Here is a 16,208-nt window from a genome sequence, read left to right as displayed (position 1 = left end):
TATATTGAATTTTTGAACAAGACAGTCTGTACATGTAGTTTCATTTCGGTGTCTTGTTTAGTCTTTGTAAATGTTTACATGAAATAAAACTCATTACCATATTGGAAATTTTATTCCTTCCTCGAAATATTCATGTAAACATGATTTGCCCGAAATGAAGCTATTACGCATGTGCACAAAGCTGTGGCGCATGCACACAACCCCGATATATAAAACTTCATGTAAACAGTAGTGTAGGCCCTAGTCTTGTGGAGAACAAGCAACCTCGATCCCAGGGCTTTTTTCTCTTTTTAATATAAAACATGCCAGGTCTGAGTCAATTTATAAGACATACAAACATTTCACAATTAATATAAATTTAAATTCTTTATAAATACAAATTTTCAAGCATGGCCCATCCATTTGGCCCAAAAAGTGGGCTAAAAAGAAGACTAAAAATAATTCGATTCAAAACTTCGACGAAACTAACCAATAAACGCCCCTGCCCCCCCCCCCCCCCCCCCCCTTCTATTACAATTGTTTAACCCTATTATACCTAAGGGGAGGGGGAGGGGTAAACAAGTCTGTTTTTGATTCATATGACGTCATAAAATTATTTTTTACCTAGAATGAATTTGTACTAAGACATCTTACAACTGTGCCAAGTTTCATCATTTAATCATAAGTGGTTCAGGATTTATAAGCCGCGGCACTTTGTGCCCCCCTCAAGGTTACAAGGGCTAAAAAAGCACAGGGAGAAGTGTTAATAGAGAGGGGCGTTTAAAAGAGAGGGGCGTTTAAATCATATTTTTACTTTTATAGGGGTAAAAGGGCCGTTTATTAGGGTTCTTTCTTTTTTCTGAGGTTGAAATAAATAAAAAAAGAATCCTAAAAGGTTGCGTAAGTTCAAATCTTTTACAACAAGAATAAAATCACAATTTAGGTAAGGTCAGGTTTACCAGTTAATCGGGAAAAAAATATTTATTTTTTTATTATATAGATTAACAAACCTATCCTACAAACACGACGCAAATAAATTACTGAATGTTCTGTTTGATAACCTGAAAATTTTCTGGAGCTATCTTCCATTAATTTCAATTTTAATTTCATCTCCATCAATTATGCCATATCTTTCTAATCTGGCGCTTTTAATTCTCATCTCCGTCACATAACCAGTACTCTCGTGACGGACTAGCAAGCGAAATTTTGATAAAGATAATCCAAATTGGTCCGCTATATACATCTTAAATTCTTCCGTTGTTTGCGTTATATCTAATCTCATAGGAATATTCTGTTTTATATCACCTGTCAGTGTAACACGGGCGTATTCGCGCTTTGTAAAGTCAATATCGACTAAATCGGCTAATTCCCCGTGCACACTAACAAGTTCTTCATAACGTTTCGGTTTATTTTCTCTATTTTTGTAAAATCTTATAAAAAAGCGTTCAGCATTTTCGCGTTGACTTTCGTCTACTTTGCTGCCGTTTAATATTTTGATTTTGGGTAATCGAGCCGTAATCAATTTTCGTCTTTCATTTTCGTCTTCGTGTTCCTCCCATAATGGCAGCTCGCGAAATCGAACATCGTGCAAAGAAGGAAACCTTTCTAACTGATCCAGCGATTCCCAGTCTGATATAAGCGTATTATTAATACTTAATTTCTCTAACTGAGGAAAATACTTCGATACATTGCTATTAACTGGGATTTTGGTGATTGGATTCTCCGCCACTATTAAACACTTTAAATTAGGGAAATGTGCACCAAGCTTTTCTACTTCACTCCAGGTCGATATTCCATTTTTCACAAAGTACAAAGACGTGACGTTGTCGTGATGTTCGCTAATGTCGGGAACATCCTGGAAGTCGTTTAAACTGAGATGAAGTTCGTTGATGCTGAAACAAGAAAGAACAAAACTTCTTGTGCCGTGGTTTTAGTTTTTTCTGGTCTTAACGTCAAATGCTTGGACACATTTCTGGGGTAAGCTACACTCAACTTGAATACTTCGCAAACAAACCTAGCTTTATTCAAACTGTCTCCAGCCTTTAGATACACGTCGGCACTCAGCAATAGCGAAGTGAATGCCGACGTATTACCAAATAACATATTACGTTAAAAACTTCTTGTCGACGTGAGCAAATTTGCAGTGGAAAAGCTAATCTCAAATTTTGTCTGTAACAAATTTTACGAAAACGTGCAAAAAAGGAAAGGCGATGCATTAAGACAACGAAAAGGGAGCATAATTTTATTGACAAATGAATATTCAGTAACATCTTTCAATACTCGCAAAAATTTATGCTGGGCAAGTTTGCACATGGATTAGTTTTACTCATATCTCACGAAAGCTTGTACCCACGATATAAAAGCATGTGTTCGCAAAGCATAAAGATGTATATGGAATTAAACATCGTTTAATTCTATAGTATTTTTTATTTTAAAAAACCGGTTGGCCACTTCGTATGAAATCCTTTAATCCCCATTTCTGACATTTTTTGACTAAAATTCCACATTTCCTGTTTTTCGGGCTTTATTTCGGATAAAAATTTTTACACATTTTGTACTGAACCTTTGGACTAACCTAAAAATTGTAAATTTTAGTATAATTGATAGAGCAGACTGCAAAAAATTAATGCAAATTCTTTGAGAACGGTTCCGAAATTTAATCCTTGCCAAAATAGTTGATTGACAATTTAAACTTAGAAATTCCTGACATTTTCGTGACATATCAAAAAAATTGCTGATATTTCGACAGAGTTTATACCCTGACAAAATATTTGCATGGTTACAATTTGATCTCATCAAAACTATCCGAAAAGACTAATACTATACCTCGGAAACAGTGCCAACAGTTTACAAACCGTGTTATATTCAAGCTTGACATTATTAACAATCAATTTCTGCAAATTGGGCAAGTTACTGACGTCACCAAGCGAAAGGTGAGGTTCTAGTGGGTTATGACTCAAGTTTAAGAAGGATAAGTGAGATAGTTGTTGCAACACTTGGAAAACCTAAAAAAAACAGTACAAAGGTGAATGAGAATCCTCTTTATCTTCTTCAGTATAACCTCCATCTAATCACCTCTTCCGCTTTACGTGTACAAAAAAAATAAACAATGGAATTTAATGATATTCTCATACCAGGATTGGGGAAAAATGAGAACATGAACTACGACGTCCTAAGTCGTTTACCTTGGCCCAAGGCCTATACAACACCGTCAACTACGTGCACAGGCCTCTAAAGGCTGTAATACAGCCTGTCACAACCTAATAATGACCTTACACGTTCATCGCGTGGTTTCAAATTACCAGGTAGGCGTCCATCGGTCTAGTCCTTCTAGCCGCAATGAAATACGACGTATCAAGTCGTTCTCTGCAGCCCAAGACCCTGAGAACATCGTTAACTACTTGCACAGGACTCTAAAGGCTGTAATATGGCCTTGCACGTACATCACGTGATTCAACGCCCCCCGCGCGTGGCTATTGGTCTATTTCTACCAATCTCTATGAACTACGACGTCCCAAGTCGTTTTCTGTGGCCCTGATCCTTAGAACACGACCAACTATGTGCACAGGCTTCAAAATGCTGTAAAGGCCTTTAATAGCATTAAAAAGTATTTCAAAAGGTACACAAGAAAACATAACTCTTTTATATATACAAGATGTAAACACAACACATTAGGAGGAAATATTGTATTTTACACTACAAGAGGTACATAAACAAGCACTCAAACTAAATGGAAAGCACTATACAATGCACTCTAGAAATGTTAAGTATCATGAATATTTTTTGAGGGGGAATAAAAGGATATCTTAACATTGTGTTTTTCTATGTGATGAGAATAGAGGTCAAGAGATTTTTAATTGAAGGGAAATTTTGTGTGTTCTCAAAGGAGGTTTTCTGGATCTGCAATTTGCACTTGTTGAATGCAAACCTATAAGTGTGTAAGTAAAGTCTTAAAGATAAAGAGTAAGACTTAATTTAGAAAAAGTGTTTAGAAAAAAAGAATTGTAAGGCAAGAAATAATATTGTAATAAAAAGTAATAGATTGCTGGTAAATGTGGAAAATTAATCTGTAAACAAGGTTGTTACAACAACAACACAAAAATGGGACTACACTTCAAGTTTTGCTCATGTTAATTGTGATGACAGAAGTACATTTCTTCAGCACTGTGGCAAGTATATATTTTAAGGTTTACCTTAGTCATTAATAATGTCTAGTAAAGCCTTGCACAGTTAGGATCGTTTCTACCTATAGACCTGATTTTAAAGGTTGCAAGGGAGATTAGTCTCACTTGCCAGTAAAGGAACTGTACCCTACTCAAGTCTTGATCAATAACCTGAACACCATACACTAGTTTCTTAGATGTACCCATTGTCTCTCACTTTTTACATATTAAATTTTCTTCACCTATTTTTTTATTCATGTCATCAACACGTCCACGAATGTTGAATATGAGATATCAATTCAATTTATCACTGTGGTGCAATGGAATGCAGACATCATTAAAGTATCATGAATGTGCCCAATGCAATTGAAGACAACTACATCAAACCTATTATGGGAGCACAGCTAGAAAAATTGCTTCCAGTTTTACTGGCATTTATGTCCGGGGTTTTCGTTCAGATGTAGAAACAATGAGTCTGTAGGTAGCCTCTAATTTAATTAGAGGGTATGCTGGGCCTCTTTTGTCAGCTTTTTAGGCAATTAATGTGTTGATACAAGTCATTGTAGTCCTCAAAATGTACCTAACGCTCGGGGCATGTATACATGTGTTCACTATATTTGCTGTTCTGAGTCGCATATTTAGAAAAAAAACTTGACGCTTGGAACATTTTAATCAGCAGCATTTGAATAGGAAACATGTGCCTGAGGCTAAGGACATGTTGATGCACCTGATGCTGAGGGCATATCAATTCTCTCATATGCCTGACGCTTAGGGTATAAATGAAAACACTAGTATTTAGTGTGTCTGGCACTCAGGACATGTTGACGTGTCTGTCTGTTGCCGGTACATTCCATATCACTTATTAATCCTGAAATTACCGGCTACTTCCTTAATAAGGAGAACGAAGAAAGAACTTGGCAGAGTAACAAAAGTAATATACTTAAACTTACATCTCCCCACCGTGATATTAGGTTACTTGATAAATCCAGTTCCTGAATTAAAGGACAAGTTTCTAAAATTTCATTTGGTTTTCCAGCACAACGTATGTGACAACCATCCAATGAAAGTAGAACTCTTTTCTGGTGATTCTGTTGTTTTAAGATTGCCTCTGAAGAGAAAAAAATATAGGTATAACACAAAGTACCTTGTGAAATCACTCGAATCAGTACACTCAATTTCTTTGTGCAAAATCTAAGACAAAATTACTGGAATAATTCAAAGTCTTACAGAATATACTCATTACAACGAAGAAGAGATAGATACCAAATTATCTACTTGTGGAAAATACTAGAAGGCTTTGTACCAAATTTTGCAGGTCTTAAATATGCAACAAATTCAAGACCTGAACAACAGTCTTCTGACAGTTACTTAAAAATACTGCATCTATTCCACTACCTCTTTCAGGTATTGGAGCAACACAAGAAGACATAGTTGAGATGACTGCTGGTCGAGCACGACAGACGTGAGTGACCCTACTCAAAAGATTATCAGAAGTATAAGAAGTAAGATGCATATCCTGATGCCCAGGATATGCATTATATATATTTGTGCATGTGACGAAGCATGAAGAAGAAGGCACTGCTACCCAATCCCAAAAATTTCTAAAAATAGTCCAACACATACAGAATGTGTTGTATTTACTTATTCCAATAGAAATACATTGTTTCTATCAATCTTGTGTTATTAATCTTGAACCAAAAGCAATTAAGTTCGTAAACAGAAACCACCTAGCTAGCTAGTTGTAACATAATACAGTTTGACGTTTCTGTTACCCTCTTTCGTGCATGAGCTTACAGTGCACTGGAAGCAGAAGTCATCAGTTTTTTATATAGACAAAGTCTAGAAGACTGAAAGGTTATTAAAAACATATTTCAATGGTAAAGGTAGGTAGAAGACGTGTTTGAAATAAAGCTAGCTAATTAGCTGGTGGTGGTTGTAAGTAATGTATATATCTACCTCTTCGTTTCACTGATATTTCAATATTTTCGAAGTGGTCGTCTAAATTGTCAGGGCAATACTTATTTCTTAAGGCATCACAAAATGAAAAATACCTTTCCTCTTCCATTTTGTTACTTGCTGAGAATGCACAACTTTTTGCTGGCTTTGCAGAAAAAGCAAAACAAAACCACGTGTGCAGTTTCTTACAAATTGATTGGTTATGAAAATGAGCAGTTATGCATCACACAATTTTTCTTCATGCCAAAAAGTCTTCGCAAATTAAAAATTGGTATCAACTACAAACAACATTGACCCTTTTTGTTTTTTAAAATGTAAAAATTATGCTAATTAAAAAAAAATAATAATAAGTTGGTAATTAAAAAAAAAATTATAACACAAAATTTGGTGCGCCGCCCGGGAATCGAACCCGGGGCGCAAGAATGGGAATCTTGCATGTTACCACTACACTAGCGGCGCTTTAGTTATAAAAAAATTAGGGTTAGTTTAATTTTTTTGTCATCGAAAAGATACAATCACTCGTTATTGTGGTTGTGGAAGCCATAAAAACGACGACTTTTGAAGAAAAAGTCAGTCAAGGCCGAAGCGCAGGAAAATAATGGATTTCATGAAACAGAGAAGTAAAAACAGAAATAATTAGGGAGAGATTTATTTCTTTTATTTGCGTCGCAAGATTTTATTTGGATTGACTAATTTGCGAAAGTTTTTTTCTCCCAACGATGTACTGGTTTTCTTCGTGGATAGCATATTTTAATTTCTCTTTTCTCCCACACTCGCTATTCCGATTTCCCGGAGGTAAGAAAAATGTTATTGGATCTCCTGGCTAACCATCGCTTCGCGACGACAAGGAAAATGTACGTTATTATAGCTAAACCCTAAAATAAAATAACAATGAATGACAACCGCTCGCTGCAATTTTTTTAAATGGACGCTATTTTCTTTCAGTCTAGAATTTGTGTTCTTTCGAAAAAGCTGCGAAACTAAATATATATATATTCTTAAAACAGTGTGAAATAAAAAAAATTTAATCTTGTAAAAAGATACATAAATTTGTTGAAAAATTACGATGTGTATCTCCACCTCGTCCCCCGGGGCTTCTGAATTTTTTTTTTCAATATTAATATTCTAATTCGTTGGCGTCTGCTTAACGAAGTTTTAAAAACTGCTGCTTGCTTCACGGAATGCAAACCTTAAAAGGGTCGCCGAAGTTGCAAACGTCTTTTCACTCAAACCTACCAGGTGTCCACCAGCCTCGTTCCGAAGGCATTTTGCCTAGTAGATGGCCACTGTAAACATTCGGTAAAACTTGTACCCAGACTTTTATTTTTTATTTCTTGTACTTGACCTCTTTTATATATTCTGCCTCGTGCGCATATTTTGTTAGTTGTAAATAGACGCCAAACAGACAACACGTGTTTCGTTCATTCGTGTCCCATTATTATATACAAGATTTTACAGCAACTCCGTTTTAACAGCTCAGGGGAAGCAAGACCCTGGGGACAAGGTTCAGGTTCCTCCTTTTCAGTTCAAATTTATCCTTGAAGATCTCTAGTCTAAAGGTCTGCCTTGGTAGATACATACGTAGGATAGGTAAGAACTCTTGCTAGTCGTTTTTGCAATGTCAGCATTTTTGAGACAAAGGAGGTCGAGAAAATAGGTCAACCTGACGTCAGCAAGCATATATATAGTTTCAGGTTTCGCACCTGAGAAAGGTAGATCGTATATCACAGACAATAAATTTGAAGAAGTTCAGAATGTGTGTGTCTAACATAAAAAGGATTTAGACCATTACTTGTTAAGTATGATTTGAAAATCAGCATTTATTCCAGTAATTGTTTAACACTAGTCGTTAGCCCGTGGAAAATCCCCGGGTTTGCCCGTCCTTTTTATACCGCATTGCGTTTTTCTCGCTATTGCGCAGCTAAGCTACCATTTTGCATGACAGACAGACAGACAGACAGACGTATACGGGTATTATAATATAGGTGATTAGAATAGCAATATTTTTTTATTTGACCTGGCAAATAACTCGTGTCAATTTCAAAATCGTTTCTACTGCGTTGATGCATACAAAGGACATTGTGGTCTAAAAATTGATTTTAACTGATTCAAATTCATCCAAATTTATAAGCAACCTGGAAACACCGAAAATTTTGAATATATCAGAAAAAAAGAAAACATTATAATAATTAGTATGCAACAAAATCTAACTGGCTCCCTTTCCCTCCCTCCAATCAAGTTTTTTATTCCTTTAGAATTTTCTGACATACAAAAAGTCACAATGTCGATACGCGTGACAGAGAGACGACTGAAAACATAAAAAGTTGGAATTTTTCTAATGCGACTTTTGTAATTTCTCAGCAGTTTACAAATTTCAGCATATTCAAAATATTTAGTTTTTACTAAAAAAGTAATGCTATTTAAACATAAAAATACATTTATCGGCTCAAACTTTACGGATCTAAATTTCTATAGAACCTAATGCAATTCGTGCCGTTCCTAATTTTCGTCAATTCTAAATTTCTTCATTTACACCCGACAAATTTTGAGTCGATAAGGTACAATAATAAAAAAGTACGGCACCGAAACCCAGTCAATTTGGGTTTGGGTGTTAATAAAAATAGTTATACAAAGTAAAAAGACGTAATAAATACAGAAGCAAAATTAATAAATGTTTATAAACACCTATAATGAAAAAACATTAAAAATGAATTAAAAAACGACTATATGCAGTTGCATGGATACTCAACACTTTTCGGGAATAATTTACTAGTTCTCCACATGTGAAAGAAAATCAAAAGATAAGTCGCAGACGAACAGCTTGAAAGGTTTGCCCTCTCCCAAGAACTTATCACGTTAGATTAAAACTCAGATTATTTTTTTAAAAAAACAATGTCAAAAATATGTATATGAGATATAACATGGTGTAATACATTTTCATTAGAAAAATTCTTTGCTGTTGTTTGTAAATGAAGCATTCCTTTAAAAACAGAAGGGCGTCCCTAAACACAAGCATACGCCCTCAGGACAACAGCGTGACTTCTACACGTTCGATCAAAAACGCTATGTTAATGGTTCCATTTCCTCTGGTTTGTTACCATACATTGGATTTTGGAAAGTTGAAGTCGCTTTCTGGTAGATTGGATTCTCACCCTAATAAGTAAACAAAGCATAGAATGAAGTTACAGAAATTTTCTGATAAAAATCCGAAATAATTATTAAAGATCGAGAAAAAATATAAATTACAAAAGAAGAAAGGGAAATGGAAGTAAAAAAGCATAGAAATTATGATAAAAGAAAAATTGATTTTAGGTGAGGCGCGAAAAGGAATACATTGGAAAACACGGCAAGGGAGAGTGAACTTTGGGGAAAAGCATTAGGACTTTATGGAATGATGATGATATATTAAAAAAATGGGATCTGAGAAATTGTTGTATAAAACAAGTTTTGTTTAAAACACAAATAGTCAAAATATATTTTTTATACTCGAGTCCGACTTAATGCCACCTTAATATGAATATAAACCAACCACTCACCGAGTCCCATTTTGGATTCTGTCTATCTTTCTCAAATTGTGCAAACTCTCTTCGATCCTGTAACGAAATGTACGAAATTCAAAACATCTTTCTCACATAAGACAAATGACACAACAAAAAACGCGTCAGAAGCCACGCAAAAACGATACCTGTATCGTTGCAAGTAATTTCCAAATTAACAACAGAGCTAAACCAATTCCTACAATACCAGCAATCACACCTAGGATAATGGCCAAAATATCTGGCTCTGCTGGACAGACTATAAAAAAACAAAAACGTTTTAAGTAATCACGGTAAAAAAAACAATTGTTTAAGTATGGATTCCAGTAGAACATATCAACGCTGATGAATGAATTGTTTACTAACTGTGCAAACAGGTAATAAAAAACTTTTCATAAAAAAATTGCATAGAGTATATTCCTACCAAAAAAGTCTTGTCGTTGATCTAACATTATTTAAATTTAGGCCACTAATTTTTTTGCAAATTTCAGCATGGTAACAAAGTTGCTGAAGCTTACTTCTGTCTTTTTGAACTACAAGTTGAATGGTATCAGTAACATTATCTTTGTTGTAGGTGAATACAAATGAACACTCGTCTTCATCACGGGCAATGCAACGACGACGGTCTATAACAAAAACAGTTTTCTGCATAATCCACAAAATGAAAGCTTTCACTACATTCACTACAAATCCTTGTTGCGCGATTTCGAGCAAAAAGTTGCACAATGTTCCTTTTCAAAAAAAAATGTCTACCAAATTTTTATCAACAAAAATTTTTATATAAGGGTGTCAAGGTTTTTTTACTGTTTCTTAGGTAATATTACAAGGTTCAGGGCGCACAGACACAAGATGCATAGGTATGCAATAAGGTGAATAAGAAATTCCTGAAAATTGACAGCCCAAAAAGTTTCAAGAAATTCAATCGTGTGGTAAGTTTTTTGCACTACAACATATCTACAACTTATGCAGTTCTAATCCTAGTTTCTTAGGCCAGCATAAAAGGATTGTTTTACCTTCAGGAACCTTTTCTACGACAATGTGACTGGTGATGTTCCTCCGTAGACATTCCGCTTCACATTCGGCAGATGACAAGTCACTCGTGTCAAATACACGACATTTGACGCACTCTCGATAATCTTGACAGGGATCAGGACAGTTCTAGACCACGCAAAAACACGATTATCAAACTTGAACAATACGAGTTACAGGATGTGAGAAAGTTTGTTTTATAATGACAATCAACAAATTTTTATATAAATTTGAAGAATAGTACTAAAACACTAATATTAAGTTTAAATTTGATGGTCTATCAGTGTATTTGCTCCACTGCCAAAACCAACTGTATATAAAACAAGACAGTGTACTTACAGTAGCACATTCCTGACAAAAATCTCCAATGTAACCTTTTTTGCATTGGCATTGATTGCATTTGCATGATCCTTTGTTGCTGCATTCAACCTAAGCACAAGATATTGAAACGGTGAAGTAATTAAAAAAAACATACCCCGGATTTTAGTATCTGAACTAAAATGCGGTAACGTTTAATGGATTCAAAAAACTAAAGACAGACAGTAAAGTTTTAAGCCCATGGGTTAAAATCAGAGAATATGCTCCTTATTGACATTAAAGAAGCAACTTTCTTAAATAAACTTTACATTTTACAATCTTGTTTCTATTTTTACAGTTATATTTTGATCATTTGCACCACCTTGCAAATCCAAAACAGAAAGCTTACAGCAAAGTAACGCCATCAGAACAATAAACTAATAAGCCTTAGGCAGGATGACTAACAAGTAGTGATTTCCTGATTATTCCTGGAGACACGGACTAATAATTAATCAATATTTCCTAAAATGAAGCAAGGTAAAAACAAAGAATTTAAAAAAAGTACAAATCATAAGCTACTAGGAAATTTTCATTGAGCTAAAAATAAACCTGGGGCATGTTACAGAACAAGAACATTCTGCAAGTCAGAATTTAACTGAATACTTTTAAAAGGAAGAAAATTGGCCTTACTCCTAAATCATCAATGCAATTGTCTTTTCCTCTTGGGCACCTGTCAGCACAGCTTTCTCCCTGCCAATCCTGCGTGCAATCACACTCGCCACATATACATGTACCATGGTCCGGTCCACCGCATACTTGAGAACCATTTGAACGTTTGCAAGTAGTGTTACTGCATTGACATTGATTACCATCGATGTACTCAATCTCTTTGTATTTGTTAAGCTGTTAAAAATAATTTTTTGAGGAAAGAGGTATTCTCCAAAACTTTCTAATCCCATTTAATCATTTTATTTGGATAAAAGAATGCTGGTTCAAATGACCAGGAAAACAAGTGATTATTAGGTTTATTTGCATTTTAATGACTTTTTTTTAATTGTTATTATTGAAATTATTAACCACGGATAACCCCTTCAGTCTCTATTGGCACAGTTTTCAAGAGGGTCCTGCGAAGGGGGTCCTAACGTATTTAAAGCTCCCATTTGAGCTACGAAAGTCGTGCAAGCACAGCAATCGCTCAACTAGACAACTGCCTAAGATATCAATCCCATTCTTATGCTGAAGGATAGAAAGGATAGATTTACACGTTTATAGTCTCTGGCATGACTCGGCCAGGGTTTGAAACCAAGTTCTACCACACTGGAAGCGAACGCTCTACCACAAGGCTACCAGTCGGTAAAAGGACCAGACGCTTAGTTAATTATTGGTGTTACAGACAAAACATGCATTAGGTTTTTTACCAAGCGGTTTATGAAATTAATTACTTAAAGGTGTGTATTAATTAGGAATTTTTTTTCCACAATAGCTTTTTACTGCATTGCAAAAAGCTGCCAATCAATTCTATGTTAATTATTTCAACATTTAAGATGGATGTTCTAAATCATTAAAATTCCCTTTACTAGAATGCATTTTTATTTAGCGGGCACACATATTTGAGAGAGAGCAGTTAATCAGTGTATTACCACAAAAAACATTTCAATGTATTTCAAAACAGAACAAATTACTAATGTCTATACCTGTCCTGTGTAGCACACACATTCTCCACACACACATCTACCCTGATCATTGCAAATCTTACTTGATCCTGGAACCCTGAAAGATAATAAAAACTTTTCACTACACAACACTACTGGGATGTACACAGTTCTTTGCAGTATATACAGCTGTTTAATCAGGTTTAATCTTCACTAGATAGAATATTCTATGCAGAATAGAAAAAAAAATTATATTGACATAAAACACTTCGACAATGCAAATCTATTCTACTTTTGTTAAAATATTTCTCCTAGTGAATATTCGGGTTTAGGCCTTTTAAAAGGCATAGAATGTGAAACGACCTGATACTACTAACTGCAGTGAAAATGCAATTTATAATAATTCTATCGAAAAATTTCCCTGATTTTTGAAGTTTTTAATTCTCCCCAGTGTTACTTTAACTTTATTAATCTCCTCAGTCATGATTAGAGCAACCAACTTACTTGCAACGAGTTTGATTCCTCGCCTCTTCTGCCGTACATTGGCAAAATCGGCCGGCATATTTATCTCTACAATGGAAGTGTTAAAAATATTATCATCTTAGAAATCAATAATAATTTTTAACAAAGAAATCTTGGACTTAATGTTGACGTTTGAAGGAAAGTTAACCCAAAAATTATTTCTTACATATTCCATCCAGCCTGTTCATAAAATGATGATTAATTCACTATGAAAACACAACAGTTAGTTGTTGTTGTTTTAGTATAGTAAATTATAGCTTGTGTTTTTACACTGATGGACTGGGCGAAACAACAATGCTGTAAAGAGGTTAAAAAAGAAAAACAAAGGTTACGTATAGAGAAAAGCATAGACTGGAATAAAGCCTTATCAGCATCGTTTATTATTTAACATCATGCTAGTTATAAATGTTAAAAGTCATACCTAGGATATATATTTATTATAAGTACCAACAACAACAAGATAAAGTTATGTTATAAAGCCATGTAACCAAATTGAATGACATTTAAGCAATTCAATTACTAAAACAATATCTTTTCGAAAATATATTTCCTTGAATGTATACAAATAGCTATGCCTTCATTTTCTCTAGGTTTGTTTCCTGCGAAATATTTTTTTAAACCTTTTTCGAAACAAGCTCGTGTTATCACCACAACAGACAAACTTATTTTGTATTGTGTTTTTGCGTGCTGAGATTTAGAATACACACCTGGTGTGCGAAAAAAGAAATTTTTAAAAATGGGATGTTCAATACTATTTTGGGTACATGGGGAAACAAAAGAAGGGGAAATGATTGTGTCATATTAAAAGTGTCAATGAAATGCAAAAAGAAATAATAGCACAATATCTTTTTAACTTGACTTCTTAATTTTAAAATGAAAGAAGTTAAACAAAAACAAAAGTTAGAATAAGCACCGAGAACAAAATGGAAGATTGGGTAAATATACAGCTCCAAAAAATAATTTTAAGGTCAACTTTTCCTGTTAAAGCATATATTACAATAAAAACCTCACTTGTCACAGAAGCACATTCCACATGACAAGTCACCTCTGGACATACAATCATCACTATTAACATCCTGAAAGGTAAAACAGGTGTAAAATACAGTTGGACCCATATCAATACAGTTTTTAATATTTTGCAAAGAATGAAATCTGTTCTAGCTACCCTTAATAGTTACTTCAAACAGTGATAGTTTAGTTAAATTTTGTATATATTGGGAAAATATCTATATAATATGACAGAGACTGTGTCTGTCTGTAACATGCAAAGTCCATCACAGTGCACACAAAACTTTGAGGCCAAATAACTTGGAAACGAGGTTGTGACATCAATGATTTTTTAATGCGTAGGAAACTAGGGACCACCTGGGACAAATTTAGGTAATTCCCAAAATATATTTTGCATTGGACGGGTTGATGACTTCATCAAAAAACTGTCAAACTCTAATATGAAGGCAATAAATTTCTCCAAAATTTTTTTGGGTTTTAACAGGCCATTGCTGACGTCAGCAAAATTTTTAAACTCATATATCTGTAGGCGTTCATTAAAAGCACATGATCATATACACTTTCTTGATCAGCAGTTTAAGCCCTACACAATAGAGGCAATGTGAAAACACAGTTTTAATTTTTTTTGTGGTTAAGTTGCTGACGTCATCAAAATTCAAATGACGCTTCTTTTTTTTATCCTGCCTCAGTGGATTTTTCCACTGGTCTTATCGCCTAGTGTAATATAAAAACAAGAGAAAAAACATACGGTGTTACTGCAGTTGCATTCACATAGTAATTCTAAGTTTACAATAACATCATCAAATGGAGTTTCAAGCTTAAATCTAAAATTAAAGCAAAATATTGGTTTCACACATTGGTTTTCCTCTTATAAATTAACATTCTTTCTAAAGAGATGTACCTAAATGAGAAAAGACATATCACTCTATAAAATGTCTTTCATTTTTAAAACTTAACAACTTTAATGCTTTTCATCATCATAACTATGCAAAATTATTTTAAAAGTATCCGCACTTCAAGTTTTTCCAGGCTTGTCCTAAGCGAATGATGGATATTCAAAGTTTTTAAGGTCATTTAGTGTGATACGAAGGCTCGTTATTAAGGTCCAGCAGAAAACACGCTTCTATATCACAAGCTTAAAGACTCTTGACATTTGGCTCTTAATAAATTGTTGACAAAATTTGTGAACTTTTTGTCTCTCCTTAACTTAAAAAAGGGCGCACAAAGTACATTTTTAGGACAAACCTTTTATTCTTCCCAGCGTGTCTGCAATCAAGAGCAAGAAATTCAGCCACAAACGTCACCTAAATAAATTAATTCCAATAAAATTAAAATCTTACAAAGTAATATATTATATAATATAAAATCTAATATATATTAGATACTTTAAGATTAACAAATACTAAAAAATTTGTGACCTGTATATACTGTGAAAACAAAAAAACAAAAACATGAGGAACAAAATATAGTGTATTTGCTATACGTTTACGATGGTAGGGGCTTGACAGCTAAAGTATTCACATAAACTGACTGCCAGGAACTATTAACAAACCTAGATGACTTTAGTAATTTAACTATTTTTTAATAAATTTTATTATGACGGACATTCCTAGAAGATAATTCATTTCTGGTGTGATGACAATTTATTAACTTGTATCTAAGATTCTATAATTATCAGTTTGAAATAAAAAAAAAAATGAAAAAAAAAATTCTACTAACCTCTTCTCCGATTTGTACATTGTTACAAAATGCAGATTGCTTTAATTCATCGTTTTTACTGCACAAAGATAAAAATAAAAAATAAAAATAAAAATTTAATTATTGTTAACCCTCTAGATTCACAAACAATCAATAAGGGTTTTTAAGCTTTCTGATCGACTTACCACTATAGACAAGCTTGAATGTGAATGAGTGTTGCCCAATTTCAAGAAAAATGGTAACTCAAACGTAAACAAGTAACGAAAAAACAAATTTTTAAGCAGCATTGAAATTCATTTCATAAGAAAAAAGAAATAATATTATTTCCAATAAAACTATGATGTTGAATTACAGAACTGTAGAATAAA

General features: G+C 34.0%; 2 protein-coding genes and 1 non-coding gene across 3 annotated transcripts in view; all 3 read right to left on the bottom strand.

Moving 5' to 3' along the window:
* Positions 1–339: 339 nt before the first annotated feature.
* LOC130635897 (tubulin-specific chaperone cofactor E-like protein) lies at positions 340–6,247 on the bottom strand. Its single transcript, XM_057445425.1, has 4 exons — positions 6,099–6,247; positions 5,093–5,250; positions 2,806–2,984; positions 340–1,871 (listed from the first exon to the last, which is right to left on the bottom strand). The coding sequence occupies exons 1-4, from the start codon at positions 6,205–6,207 to the stop codon at positions 1,058–1,060; spliced, it is 1,260 nt and encodes a 419-aa protein (XP_057301408.1). The 5' UTR covers positions 6,208–6,247; the 3' UTR covers positions 340–1,057.
* A 239-nt stretch (positions 6,248–6,486) lies between these two features.
* On the bottom strand, positions 6,487–6,557 carry Trnag-ccc (transfer RNA glycine (anticodon CCC)). Its single transcript has one exon. It is a non-coding gene; the product is annotated as a tRNA-Gly (tRNA).
* A 1,865-nt stretch (positions 6,558–8,422) lies between these two features.
* Positions 8,423–16,208, bottom strand: part of LOC130635891 (integrin beta-PS-like) — an 89,663-nt gene continuing 81,877 nt past the window's right edge. Inside the window, exons 8-20 of the mRNA XM_057445416.1 lie at positions 15,862–15,919; positions 15,388–15,446; positions 14,891–14,966; positions 14,146–14,210; positions 13,117–13,182; positions 12,655–12,730; positions 11,651–11,863; positions 11,003–11,092; positions 10,648–10,792; positions 10,153–10,260; positions 9,784–9,893; positions 9,635–9,691; positions 8,423–9,251 (exon numbers count right to left, since the gene is read on the bottom strand). Of these exons, the coding sequence (XP_057301399.1) occupies positions 9,162–9,251; positions 9,635–9,691; positions 9,784–9,893; positions 10,153–10,260; positions 10,648–10,792; positions 11,003–11,092; positions 11,651–11,863; positions 12,655–12,730; positions 13,117–13,182; positions 14,146–14,210; positions 14,891–14,966; positions 15,388–15,446; positions 15,862–15,919 (1,213 nt within the window). The 3' untranslated portion in view covers positions 8,423–9,161. The remainder of the gene's footprint in view (positions 9,252–9,634; positions 9,692–9,783; positions 9,894–10,152; positions 10,261–10,647; positions 10,793–11,002; positions 11,093–11,650; positions 11,864–12,654; positions 12,731–13,116; positions 13,183–14,145; positions 14,211–14,890; positions 14,967–15,387; positions 15,447–15,861; positions 15,920–16,208) is intronic.

Source organism: Hydractinia symbiolongicarpus, chromosome 3 (genome assembly GCF_029227915.1).
Source record: "Hydractinia symbiolongicarpus strain clone_291-10 chromosome 3, HSymV2.1, whole genome shotgun sequence".
Classification (NCBI taxonomy): domain Eukaryota; kingdom Metazoa; phylum Cnidaria; class Hydrozoa; order Anthoathecata; family Hydractiniidae; genus Hydractinia; species Hydractinia symbiolongicarpus.
Note: the sequence above shows the minus strand (reverse complement) of the source record. Positions and strands in the feature narration are given on the sequence as shown.

Excerpts from the sequence above, each read along its gene's own strand:
- LOC130635897 (XM_057445425.1), bottom strand. The coding sequence starts at position 6,207 with ATGGAAGAGGAAAGGTATTTTTCATTTTGTGATGCCTTAAGAAATAAG. Across the intron at positions 2,985-5,092 it reads TAATATCACGGTGGGGAGAT|GTTTTCCAAGTGTTGCAACA; the intron begins GTAAGTTTAAGT and ends TGTTTTTTTTAG. Across the intron at positions 1,872-2,805 it reads CTGTTGGCACTGTTTCCGAG|CATCAACGAACTTCATCTCA; the intron begins GTATAGTATTAG and ends TTCTTGTTTCAG.